Below are 13,428 nucleotides of genomic sequence, written 5' to 3' on the forward strand. Positions count from 1 at the left end.
TATAAAAAAAATAACGTATGGATAATCAAGTAACCCCAAAAAATGTTCATCTTTGAATATTACTAACAATATAAAAGATATTCCTTCATTTGCGTTATAAAAATCGGTAAGATTCCACAGAACCACGACCTAAAGTGGGACATTGTTAGTATAATTGTAAAAGGCCTTTTACTTGAAGGCATGTAGTAGATTGTGTACAACAGATTTTCAGCAAAGTTTTGATCATGTTGATAATTTCGAGGCCTTAAATTAATTTATAAAATATGATACAGTAGGCTTTATAGGGTTAAGTGCGCATGCAGTGAACACTACTATCCAGTAATGCTAAGGGAGCTGCGGAGACAGATAGGATTAGAGTCGTATCTGCTTTTATATGATGCTATTTTTTCTCAGCACAAGCATCAGTCCCCATTCACTGCCATTTTAAAAGAGCAATCTGCTAAACTTCTCCTTTAGTGTTTGTGAAAGTATGTCATAGTTTGTAACAACATGAGAAAGCGTAAAGGATTTTGTTTTTCCTTTTAGTTTTGCAATATTTATTTGATTTATACATTTAATGGTTTATAAGGATTCGGTGAAAAGAAAATACAGGTAAAAAAATAACCAACACAGAGCAGAACTGTTTTTAAAACATAACTATTGCTACATTAAACTGTAGGAAGAAAAGACTAATAACTATTCATGCTCGACTTTCAAGCCATTGCAACTCACTTTTCAATAATGAACAAATATTGGTCAATTTACTCAGATCATTAAATCGGTTAAACTGAAACAATCAAATGAATGATCATTTGATGCAGACAATTCACTGTGCTGCTTTAGCCAGCTCATATAGATCTGAGAACAATATATTATATATTACAAACAGTATAACACTATGCAGATGCATTTCATTGTTTTTAGCACAGGGATTCATAACACTGTTTACATTTAAAAAAAAACAGAAATTCATCACATTTGTTTCCATCCAAGAACATGAATGACACAAAAACAAAGCCCTTTAACGAGTCAAAGCCTCATGTTTTCCCCTCCGTTGCTTCATGGCTATCTGTTCTAGGAGGAGTGAAAGAGAGGCCCAGGTGTGGCGATGATGTCACTGTAAGGGGCGCTCTGGTGCAGGTCCAGAAGTTGTTGTTTCTTTAACACCAGCAAGCAGAAAAACATGGCTGCCACGTATGAACGACTGCTGCTCTCACATAAAGCGTGAAGACTGTACACGGCATTGAGAGAAGAGTCTTGTCTCTGAAGAGAAAGGAGAAGTTAGTGCAAGTTCAAAGATTTTTTTTTTTTTTTGGAGAGCAATCAAATATGGGGTTAGAATTGTTGCATTATTCCAAATAAATAGATTAAGATCCACAAATAAATGTAAAGAATTTCACAAAAAATTATAAAATTCAAATAAATAAAATGAGATTTGCAAAAAAAAAAAAAAAAAAAAAAAAATTTACAAATGTGTTTTACGTCACAAACACAACTCTGCCTGGCATTTATTTGTGAACCGCTTGCTGTGCATTAATGGCCACATTGAGCTGATGTGTAAAGCCCTACCATGATTGGTTGTAGTGAGAACATGCTACGATTGGTCAGCTCAATGTGGCCGTTATCTGATTGGCTTGAGTAAACGGTGGGTGGAGTCCACTTATTTGTGGATTTGTCTGCACATGGATGCTAGAAGTGTTTAAAAATCCACAGATGCGTGGACTTACAAATGTGTGCAGCGATTTACAAATGCACAAGAAGCGATTCACAAATAAATGCCAGGCAGAGTTGTGTTTGTAACAAAACACATTTGAAAAAAAAAAATTTATTTGCAAATCTCATTTTATTTATTTGTGAATTTTATAATTTTTGTGAAACTCTTTATTTATTTGTGGATCTTAATCTATTTATTTGTGAATTTGACACATTTTTGTGAATCTCTTTACATTTGTTTGTGAAATCTATCTATTTCTATCTATCAATCTATTTATTTGGAATAATGCAACAATTTTAACCCCATAATCAAATGATGTTTAAGTTGCACAACCCAAAAGGTGTCCAGTTTTCCAAACATCAACTACCTTAAATCCTTTTTATACAGAGATTTAAACCTAATGGTATTCAATACACTTGAAATATTCAAGTCCAAAAAATGACAAATTATGATTAAATAAACATTATTATTATATTTTCAATGTACAATCCTAAAAGAGAGCACTAAAGCAGCAAACCATTGATATAGTTCCCACCATCCACTTAGAGAGAAAAAAACATCTACTTAAATATAAAAAAAAACATATAAATGTTTTTAGGGAACAAAACATAACATAATATACAATTCTACAAATCCAGTGATTGGTTGTTCTTCCACCACAGATGTCACTGTATCAACCAAGTATCTTGATATAACGACTTTATAGACCTTATGCGCCAGAGAAACGAGGGCGCCGCCATCTTTAGAATATTGTCTTTGAACTTCCGTTTTTGCAGTCGCTCTGTATATTTCTATGGCATTGCTGTCCAGGAGTAATTCGCTTTTGAAGTGGATTTACTTAATGTAAAGTTAACGAAAGTTATCAAGAGGATTTTAATGTTGATTGGAAAGCAGATGTCTTAAATGTCAGTAGACCGGGAAGATTTAAAACGAGCCGTTCATTCATAAATACACAAGATCGCTGTGAAAATACAGACCGGAAGTCAAAAGACAACGAGCGCAGCGCTGAAAAGGGGCGGGGCTACATAAGGTCTATAGGCAGGCTGGTTCACCCCAACACCCACAAGCTGCTGGAACTAGTGCTTTCAGACAAACCCTGCCATGTTTGTGTGTTACATACATCCGACAGTCAGTGAACAGTGGTCTGTGGATGTGTCATCTTGAGACTACATACTTTAATTTCTCATTCTCTTAATTCTTCACTCCAAAATCCTCATCTACAGCTTTTGATTGTTTCTTACTTTGAGGGCCTGGAGGAGGTCATGTGCCCGACTGGTCAGTCTCTTATCCTCCACATCCTGGCTGTTCAGAGCTGACTGCAGACAAAAAGTAAGAGGTCAAAAGTTCTACAGGCACACACACACACACACACACACACACACAGCAACTCTCTACTGTAAAAGTGGTTATCCTTTCATGTGTTTTTTCAATTACATTACTGATGATATAAAAATTATATTACATTCAAGATATACAGTACATCATTTCATGGGGGAAAAAAAATCTCTAATGGCTGCTCTAATTTAATCAAAAATACAGTAAAAACTGTAATATTTTGAAATATTGCATTACTCCAGTCTTCAGTGTCACATGATCCTTCAGAAATCCTTATAATATGCTGATTTGGTGCTCAAGAAACATTTGAAATGTTATTATCAGTGCTGAAAACAGTTGTGCTGCTTAATATTTTTGTGGAAACCACACTTTTTTTCAGGATTCTTTGATAAATAGAAAGTTCAAAAGAACAGCATGTATTTGAAATAGAAATCTTTAGTAACATTATAAAAGTCTTTACTGTCATGTTTGATTTAATGCATCCTTGCTGAATAAAAGTATTATTTTCTTTAAAAATATATATATATTTATTGGCATTACTAGATACGTTCTATGAAATATGTGAAGTTACAACATTTGAACTACAACAACCGCAGTAAGATTTTAATCGCTCGCCGGGAGGATAGACTTACAAAAATGGAAATGCTTGCATTTTATTACTATAATATAATAGTGTCCTGGAATAAACCATCTCAGCTGCACTGAGTAACATAATAAGAGCCATAAAGGATCGCTCAGATCATTTGACAGGTAATTTTTTTTATCTGTTTTAAAGGTGCGAAAAGAACCTAATCGATCTGAAATGAAGTGCAAATACAGCAAATTCAAATGTAACAAAAGCATTGGATCCACCTCTCAGATTCTCATTGGTTAATTTTTCACAGGAAAGGCTGTAAGTAGAGGTCTGCACTCACAGGACCCTGCGCAACGGAGTACGGCACAGGACAAGTTTTGATTGCTGTGTGTAGCAGGGAAGATGCCCATACTTTGTAGCTATTGCAAATCACCTGCTTTGCCTTGTTTTATGTTTTACTGTCCTTGTTTTAATGTACTTTATGTATTCTTATGAAATGTGGTCTACTGTATGTATAAGTATTGTTGATTTGTTTTAATGTATTTTATCTGACATTACACCTGCTAAGTTGAAAATTAGCCAAGGTAGCTAAACTGGCACATTGACATAAATGTTTATTAATGTGCACTGTCCCTGTAACACTAAACTGTAAAATAGATACTGATGTGTGCACAGGAAGCAGGAGAAAGATGGTGAGGTCAGAAGCGTCATTTGTGTAAGAGAATTGGAAAAACATTTAAAAAAATATATTTACTTGGTTTTTAAGAGCAAATTTATTATATACATTTGATCAAATTTCAAAAGAAAATTATGTCGTGGCCTAATGACCATGGGACTGACCCGGTCTGACTGGGCCAATAGAAAAAAATGCCCTGATATATTAAAGGGCACAGGTATATGTGACATGTATTATAATGGATTTATGTGAAAATTGTTTTAAGTTAACCTAATTTAAAAGATGTTTTTTTTTAAAAGCCTAATAAATATTAAAATTGACAGCTTTCATTTATACTGTAATGTATGTTGAATGATTATAATTAACAGTACATGTGGTCGTGTTGAAGAGACAAAATGTGTTTTGGGTGTGGTTGAGTGTTTAGCACTACCTGTGTCCGTGTCACCAGTGGGGTTTCCCTCGTCTCTACAGATGAATGACCAATCATGGAGATCTCAGAGACAGGCTCTGGATACGAAACCTCCAACCTACTCTCCTCCTGTGACCAAAAGGGTGAAAGAATGGTCAAAAGTAGTTTTCAGAGGTGGCTGACTATTCTGATGAAAGATTATGAACTTGCATCAAATAATCCTTCAAAATAAGATCAAGAACTTGAATTAAAAAAAATAAACAGGGTCTTTGACTTCTTGAAGTCAGTGCTCATCAAGTGCATGTGTAGTTCTTACACTGGTGGTGTTCCAGGAAGGACGAGGTTCTGGATGAATGACAGAAGTTTCTACAGTAGTGTCTGCATTATCTGCTTGATCCTGTCCAACAGACTCTTGCAGCAAACTCCAGTCTTCCAGCACCGGCTCAGCAGTGTTGTCCCAGACCGCTACAGGTATACACACAGTAATAAGGATTAGCTGAGATTTCACCTTCATGCCATTCTAAACGTACTTTCTTCCATGGAGCAAAACAACATTTTGCAAAATGTGCAGACTTACAATACAAGTCATTATTCCCTGAATATCTTGCTCTCCTTGTGTGTTCGCAACACACAAGAAAGGCTTTGAGAAGGCAGTGCTAGGATGCAGTCATATGACTTCTGAATACTTGGAATAAAATTAATTTCAATATTCAAGTCAGTTTCACTGAGAGACTTTCTGCTACCATGACACAGCAATGGCATTAGCTGTTAAAGGGATAGTTTGCCCAAAAATGAAAATTTTGTGATCATTTACCCACCTTCATGTCATTCCAAACCTTTAAGACTTACTTAAGTTTTTTTTTTCTTCTTGTCCAGTCAATGGAAGTTGATTGTCACAAAAACTTCAAAATATCTTCTTTTATGTTTCACAGAAGAAAGAAAGTCATGCTTTGGAAGGAAATGAGGGTGAGTAAATTATGACAATTTTAATTTAATTTTAAGTTAAACTCATCAACTCTGTTTCTGTCTGAAGCAATGTGATTTCCTACCCTCTCTAGTTTGCTCTCTCATCTCCTCTGGGTCAGCCTGCTGTCTCGCTCCTCCCTTCAAGCCCTGTCTCCTAGGTGATGTGTCACAAGGGAACAGCTAGAGGAAATAGAGGGAGAGGAAGCTTTCCTATGATGCACTGCCTTAATGCTACACTGAGAGTATAATGACAGCTGTGCACTTCAGCTTAGCTTTGCTGCCATTTCTGAATGGGTGTGCAATACCTGCTTTAAGTCAGGGTGTAAGATTGGAAGGCAAAAACTCGAGAAGAGCTGCTTCACCCCTCCATTCGCCCTCCACTCCATGAGCTGCCGAGTGGGCGGGGCTATCTCCAACGGGGTTAAGAGGTCAGAGGAGTCAGCCAGTTGAACTCTGATGGCATCGTCAGTTAGTTCCTTTGACCGGTCAATGACCAGCTTCCTCTTCCTCGTCATTCTTTTCCTTGTTGGAGATGCTGAACACATGTTTGAACTTTTCATTAGTCTGATGTGAATTACAATTATTAGCAAATTTGTGACCATGCCTAGATTCAGAATGGAATACTAGCGTACTCATTATTGAGCAGTATGTAGTATATAATGCTAAAATTAGCCAGTGGAAACATTTAAAACTCACTAAGTTACATGCTTAATGCAGTGAGTGGTTTTTAGTTGCCATCACAAATTTCTAATATTATGCAAAACTGTGGTTTATATTACTCTGGTTGCATACTACACCTTTTGGCAAACAGGTCATCATGATATTCCTTGAACACAGAAAATCTACATGTTGTGCACTGTGTACACACTGCAGCAGCTGATTCATTGCCATGATCTGGCCTACAAAACTTATGATGGATATTTTTATTCTTGGTTGTCAACAGCACCCTCAAGTGGCTTCACGAGACCAGTTAAAACCCCAACAATAAAGGGATTTTTCACCCAAAAATGAAAATCATTTACTCACTCCTGTGCCATTTCAAACCTGTGTGACTTTCAGTCTTCTGCAGAACACAAAAAAAGATTTCTAAATAATGTTGGTAACCAAACAGTTTTGGTGACCATTGACTCCATTGTATTGACACAAAATATCTTCCTTTATGTTCCACAAAATAAAGCAAGTCATATAGTTTAGTAAGGACATGAGGTTGAGTAAATGATGACAGAATTTTGGGTGAACTCGCTTTAACAGTTCAAAAGTGAACAAGGTCAACCAATTTGAAGGTAAATACTACTGCTCATAATATTCTCCAGAGGAGTTAACACTCACGTGTAACAGCAACAGGTGCAAGAGCGAAACCTTCCTCTGAATTTACCAAGAAAGTGGTCTCAGTCAAGGCTGGACTGCTCCTACCCTTTAAACAGGAAAGTCCTGGTTTCACAGACTCCGGCTCTTTAAGAGAATAACACAGTGGTAAATGTTCATGTTGGAACAGAAGGAAAATTGCTCGATTGATCAATGTTAAGATTGTTACTGTACACCCAAATAACCAATCAGATATTATATTATAATCAGGTCAGGTACTAAATGGCCCCTATTATGGATTTTTGAAAATTACCTTTAATGTAGTGTGTAACATAGCTCTAAGTGAATAAAAACATCCTGCAAAGTTTTAAATCTGAAAGTGCACCGTATATAAAGCTATTGTCTTTCAAAAGTAAGAGTCGACTCGGAGTCAATCAAATGAATCGTTTTCCAAACAAGTCATAAGCCGTTTCGTTGTGACGTCAAGACGGAAGATATATTGCCCACTTATTGCGTGCGCAGACACCAGGGAAACCTTGAACCTCAAACCAGCAGCAGATTCCTGTGGATACTGGATAGCATCATGTCGAGAAGACGCTGTGCTCTACACTGTGAAGGTAAAGCCAGTGTTTTTTCACTGCCCAAGGACGAGCATGTGAAGAATCAGTGGATAAAATTCATCTTTACCACGATACAATAGCACTATAATCCTGAACTTTTGCTGTGTTCCCTTTATTTTACTGAGACTTCTTCTCAAATCTCAGAGTTCAATGCAGGATTCGCAAACCTCTTGAAAGATGGTGTTCAAAATACTTCGTTTTGAGTTTTATATTGTGTAGGTCTCCTGCTAACTGGTTAACTCACATTATTACTGTCTTACTGAAATACTTCTGCTGATCAGCTGTGGGCCACTATTACCTAAAACTGTGTTTATTAATGCAGATCATCTGTCGTTCTCACTAGTTTGAGGAAAGATTAAGCATGGAGCAAGATTTGTTTTACCAATGTTTATGTTACATCAGTCATTCAAACTTGAGCTCGGCTTGCACTGTTTCCACGTGTTCACCGCAATAAATTAGAAAAATACTCGGTAAGTACAAGTAAAATAATCGGTTTGTTGATGGACGTGCACTTGTTAATGCTGATGGTGAGGAGTTACAGTTGCAACATCTCATAATGTACCTCAAACTGAGTTTATCACTGAGAAACGTCCTGCTCGAGTCGTCCTTGTGATGGAGGTTCGGGTTGAATAACTAGTTCTTCCAGTGTTTCATCAACGGACTCACGCTCGGATTGATATGGTAAAATCGACGTCATAGTTCGTTACTGTGTTTAGTTTACGGTGTAGGAAGCCTCAGGACAAGCAGAGCTGTATGCGGTAGACCAATCACAACAGACTGAGGTGTCTGCCAATCAGAGCAGAGTAGCTCGCGGAAAGGAGGGATTTAGAGAGATTGATTCATTTGACGAGTCGTTTGAGAATCATTGAAAATGTGGTGATGTGCAAATGTTTATTATGAGAAAATGAAACCTTTCGTTTGAAATCAAACCTTTGATGCATGTAAACCTGTTGTAGGAGACTCCAAAACAACATTAGGAAACTTTAAAATAGCATAATAGGGGCACTTTAAACAAGTAAAGCACATACTATATACCTAAATGTGTTAGTTATTACATTTCGTATTCAATATTTTTATTTAAATGCATGACAATTTAGCCTCATTTTGAAAAAAATTTTTTTTATTTATTTATATTCACTTCACATTGTAAACTGGCTATGTCAGACTTATTCTCCATGAAAACAATATGCATGACTGCAAATCAAACATGTCTAATTATTACAATCTTATTAGAGGACCTTCTACGGATGCAAGCAAGACATATAATACACTTAGATGACAAAACAAATCATTGTGTAGTTTTTTTGCCTTTTCCTTCTCATTGTCATTATTTTATCAATTTAAAAAAAAACTAATTGTGTGTGAATGTGTATTTCTGTATTTTAAGTTTATTAATACTTTGGCAATGTAAAGACTTTTTACCAAGCCAATAAATATGATTTTTTATTGCATACATCCACTGACACCATGCCAGAACATTTACTTATTCCTAACAGCTAACGAGAATGAAATATTAAGATAAGCCATGAACAACAACATGGCTGCTGGCTCATCTCTTTCAAAGGGTAACATATAATGTAATGCAAATACTTAAAACAAAAAGTAACATCATTACCTGCACTGACAGCAGTTGGAGGAGGTGTAGCTGGTAATTCAAGAGTGTCCTCACACAAATCCGGCATCAGAACATCCTCAGTATTACTCGCTATAAAATCTTGACAGACCACAAACAAAGAGAAGGAAACAAATATTGAACTCAGAGAAGTGGGAAGGTGATGAGGTTATATTAAGGTTTTTAATAAAGACAAAAATTAGGCAAATGTGTTTGTACAAAATCAAATGTACCCAGATGCACAAAAACGCAAGGGACTCGAATTCATGCTCAGCACATAATGCCCACACTGAGCCATATGAGATTAGCCTGGAAATCCAGATCTAAATCTGAAAGATTAATGGTCTGGCATCGACTAATGAAAATCGTCCAGCTCGAGGGGCGGCACCAAGCATGCGTTTGAAAATCTCACTGCACGCAATTGGATAACACTACGACCAATCACAACAAGCCCCATACGCTTAGCTACCAGCGGAGCTAACTGGTAGATTAGACTCTTGCCGTATCCAGTCGGCAAAACAGCAAAAACGCCCTTGTTGCAAAGGAACGATTCGAGCGGCGTCTTCTGTTCCTCTTTTAGATAAAAAGCCCTTGAGTGTAACTCGTTCATTGTAGCGGCCAAAGCCGTTTCAAACAACTGGTGTTCATCCAGAGCCATCTTGCAATGTTTACTAATGACTTCGACGTCACAGCGCTGTCGTCATCTGTTTAGCTCGCCTCTGGCCCGCCTATATCAGATAACCCGATGTGATTGGTGCAGCTCGGATACAAGGGCATATTTAATGAGCATCATTACTCAACACCAGAGTAACTCGCTGAGTAAATTCAACTTGTGCTCTCGCGAGAACTCTGGATTTCCAGGATAATATGAGATAGCCACGTTTCCCAAACATGTTTAAAAATTAAAATAGTCAGTAGTCAATAGTATAAAAATAGCCACTTCTCAAAAGTCACTTCATAATTCACCTTTAAACCATACTTGAAACCCCTTTTTTTGTAATGTAACAAAAAGGCATTTTAATATATCCCAATTTTTTTTAAAACATTTAATTATTTGCTATCATTGCAGTAATCTCGATTACATTAATGCTAACTCTTGTCTTATACAGTATATTGTGTACGAAAAAAATAATTTGAAAAACATGCTGCATTACAAAAAAAAGAAGTAATTTCTGATTTCGTGTTACCTTTAAAAAAAAAATAACTCTTTAATCTACTGACATCACATTAGCATGTAAAGCATGAATAATAAGTGTGATGAACTCACCGATGAGGTCAACAGCCATTTCCTCATCACCAAAACAGTCGCCATGGACACTGAAACTCTGATCAAACAATCCTTGATAAGACTGGATTTCCTCCCCTTCTGAATAAATACAGAGAGAGACATGAATGATTTTGCATAAACTATATAAAAACTACTTTGTTTTATTGATAATTCAGAGTTGATACCTATTCCCTCAATGGTGAGAAAGTGGTTCCCAAAGTTCTCTTTGAGAGTAATATCTTCAGTGCGGCATTGATTCAAAGAGAAGTGGTCTACCACATCAATGGTCCTGGGTGAGACATAAAATGCCAAATAGGTCATAAAAACACAAGTACATCAGAATAAATGTGTCTGAAGAGCTGTGATCGAGTGCTGTAGATAAACGCAATACTTGAGATCAGGTAGCTGAGTTTCAAAGTCAGTGAAGTCTTCCGGTAGAGTGATAGTTTTTAAGGTGGCCTCCATCGCATCATTGGGCAGGTCTGTCTGTCCTATGGACAAAAAAGAAATATCATTAGAGTTGCAGTGCTCATCCAGTGCAGCCTCACTCATTCACAGATCCAGCAGGCTGCATTTACCTGGCCGGAAAGCCACTTTAATTTTGACCAACGCATCACTGCAGTCTGTGAGAAGGTATCTGGTCTTCTTCGAGTATATCCGGACGACTCCTAAAAGAAGGTGACCTGACGTTCGCAGACCAATTTTAATCTGGTAATGAATCACAGAGTTAGATCACACACACAAAATTCTTATTTTACTTTTTCTAGTTTAGCTTTGCACTTAATTCTAGCTTTATTAGTTAGCTGGTTTAGTGTCAATATTTGGATTAACTAGCTGAATCTTGCCTGGGGGGATAGGATTTCTTTGATGGTGGCCTCCAGGTCACATTCAAACACATGTGCTTTGGTTATTTTCTTCTCCCAGTGGGCTGCAAGCCAGATCTTGGCTAGTGTGCCTCGTTTAGAGACGAAGAGTTGGGAATAAAACATCGTGATGTGTGCCGTGTCTGAGAAAATACACGTCGTCATGGGAGACCGTGAGTTGAAACTTATTTGAGCTTATTTGCGTTTATGCCATACATATATAACGTTACATGTAGTCATTCATCAAACAGTAACATAAAGAAATTCCCACATGTTGTACTTGAGTTCTGGTTGTCAAAGTAAAGGCCTAATGCTAGATTCGTTTATTTATTAGGCTCTAAGTTTGTCTCAAAACATATAACGTTAGTAAGCTGCCGACCTAGACAGCCTGGTTATTAATAGATAGTTTTAGATGTTTGAATTGTCTTCCAAAATGCTGACTAGATAGGCACCAAACATTTTGTGCTTTCGGAACGCGCCAATGACACCCGAGAATATTAATTAGCTGCTACCTAGGTAGACAGCGCGCTAGTTTTTGAGACACCATCTTGTGTAACGTTACGGCTAACCAATTCAATAAACCTGGATTTTTGCCGTCTTTAGCTGCGGTTTCACCTCAGTATCCCGTAAAATTAGCTTTATTCTTTTAAAAATAAATAATTGTAAAAGTTTAGACATCTTCTACTGTAGGCCTACCTTTTGCCGCTCAACGTTCATCAACACTGATTCTATTTTTTCCCGCCCACTTCACGTGCGCTTTATTTACGTTACTTGTGCTGTGCATACGACTATGATGCTATGCTGGCCATAACATTTTTGCCTTCATTTAACATGTGTATGTCAAGTTACGCTTGCTATTTTTTATTTTATTTAGTTTCGACTCTTAGGTATACCTATTTATTTTATTTGAATAGCCTATTAAACGTATTGAATAAAACATTCCAAAAGAATGTCCCCACTATTTATTCAAGCGCGAGACACCTTCCGATTACAGTAATATAAAATATAAGGAGATGTGTAATTTTGAGGCAGTAATTGTATCCGTTTTTATATGTTAGTCTGCTGAGAAAATAATTTTAACCCTGTATGGGACATTGTCATTTATAAATGACGCGAAGAAAATTGCATTTAAAAGACAATAATGTTCAACACCAAAAAAAAAAAAAGTATACTAATATCATATGACATCCCCCTCAGCCAATAAAATTAAAAAATCTATTTGTCATGTGCTTGACATTTTTGGCAAGTAAATGATAGGCTACATTACATGGTTGCATCCAAAATCAATAATTACTTAATGACCACTAAAAAGTAAATTCTACATAGTATGCGAGTGTGTAGTATGAATGTAATCTGGACTGACTACATTCGCCATGTTGTCATTATCACGTGACCAGCATCAGTTACGTCCATAGACAGTAAAAGGTTGTCACTTCACTGCCATTCACTGCCACTACGCAAATCCTCTCCCATGGCGTGTACAGTGGCCGAGAAGTGCAAAACAAATCACAATTCCTAAAACAAAATAACAAATCCAAAAACAAAAACAAAACAACAAATTATAAATGCAATGGAAAGACTAAAAACAAATAAACAAGTTAGACAACACAACAACAGTTCCGAAAAACAAACCAGAAAACACAATAACAAATCTGAAAACAAAATAGATTAAATGTAGTTGCAACTTGCAAGCAATAAACTCTGTAATAATCCATTCAACTGTATCAGATGACTATTATTCTGTTGTGCGGACTGCGGAGCTGAGTAAGAACTGATAACAGCACGGCTTGATCTTTGTTGACCAATCAGCGGAAAGGAGCGTTTCATTCCCACCCATGTAGGGACTGAATATGCAGGCTGTACATTTTGGTTTTATTGTGTTTCCATTTGGCCGATTAGAAAGTGTGATGGAAAGTATTTCGGATGCAGCCAAGCACGTGGTCACATGCTGTCAAGGCTCCACCGCTCCAGTGAGTTTGTTTTAGACTACAAAATGTATAATCAATATATATATATATATATATATATATATATATATATATATATATATATATATATATATATATATATATAATTGCACATCCAAATGTGTTTTCTAAAGTTTTTGG

At 36.6% G+C, this 13,428-nt stretch overlaps 1 protein-coding gene across 2 annotated transcripts; it reads right to left on the bottom strand.

Annotated features, from left to right (window-relative positions):
* Positions 1-529: 529 nt before the first annotated feature.
* Positions 530-12,064, bottom strand: rad21l1 (RAD21 cohesin complex component like 1). 2 transcript variants are annotated; one of them, XM_084389452.1, is made up of 14 exons: positions 12,017-12,064; positions 11,303-11,463; positions 11,036-11,165; positions 10,849-10,948; positions 10,643-10,746; positions 10,458-10,556; positions 9,194-9,292; positions 6,983-7,105; positions 5,959-6,188; positions 5,737-5,833; positions 5,004-5,152; positions 4,709-4,816; positions 2,935-3,009; positions 530-1,242 (listed from the first exon to the last, which is right to left on the bottom strand). In XM_084389452.1, exons 2-14 carry the CDS (start codon positions 11,444-11,446, stop codon positions 1,054-1,056), a joined length of 1,647 nt encoding a protein of 548 aa, XP_084245578.1. In that variant the 5' UTR covers positions 11,447-11,463; positions 12,017-12,064; the 3' UTR covers positions 530-1,053. The 2 variants fall into 2 exon arrangements, with proteins under 2 accessions (XP_084245578.1, XP_084245577.1); XM_084389451.1 differs by lacking the exon at positions 12,017-12,064 and having other exon boundaries at positions 11,303-11,810.
* Positions 12,065-13,428: the final 1,364 nt, after the last annotated feature.

This window comes from Rutilus rutilus (genome assembly GCF_951802725.1).
Source record: "Rutilus rutilus genome assembly, chromosome: 19".
Taxonomy (NCBI): domain Eukaryota; kingdom Metazoa; phylum Chordata; class Actinopteri; order Cypriniformes; family Leuciscidae; genus Rutilus; species Rutilus rutilus.

Excerpts from the sequence above, each read along its gene's own strand:
- rad21l1 (XM_084389451.1), bottom strand. The coding sequence starts at position 11,485 with ATGACGACGTGTATTTTCTCAGACACGGCACACATCACGATGTTTTAT. Across the intron at positions 7,106-9,193 it reads TCCAACTGCTGTCAGTGCAG|AGCCGGAGTCTGTGAAACCA; the intron begins GTAATGATGTTA and ends ATTCTCTTAAAG. Across the intron at positions 5,153-5,736 it reads GAGAGAGCAAACTAGAGAGG|CGGTCTGGGACAACACTGCT; the intron begins GTAGGAAATCAC and ends GTATACCTGTAG.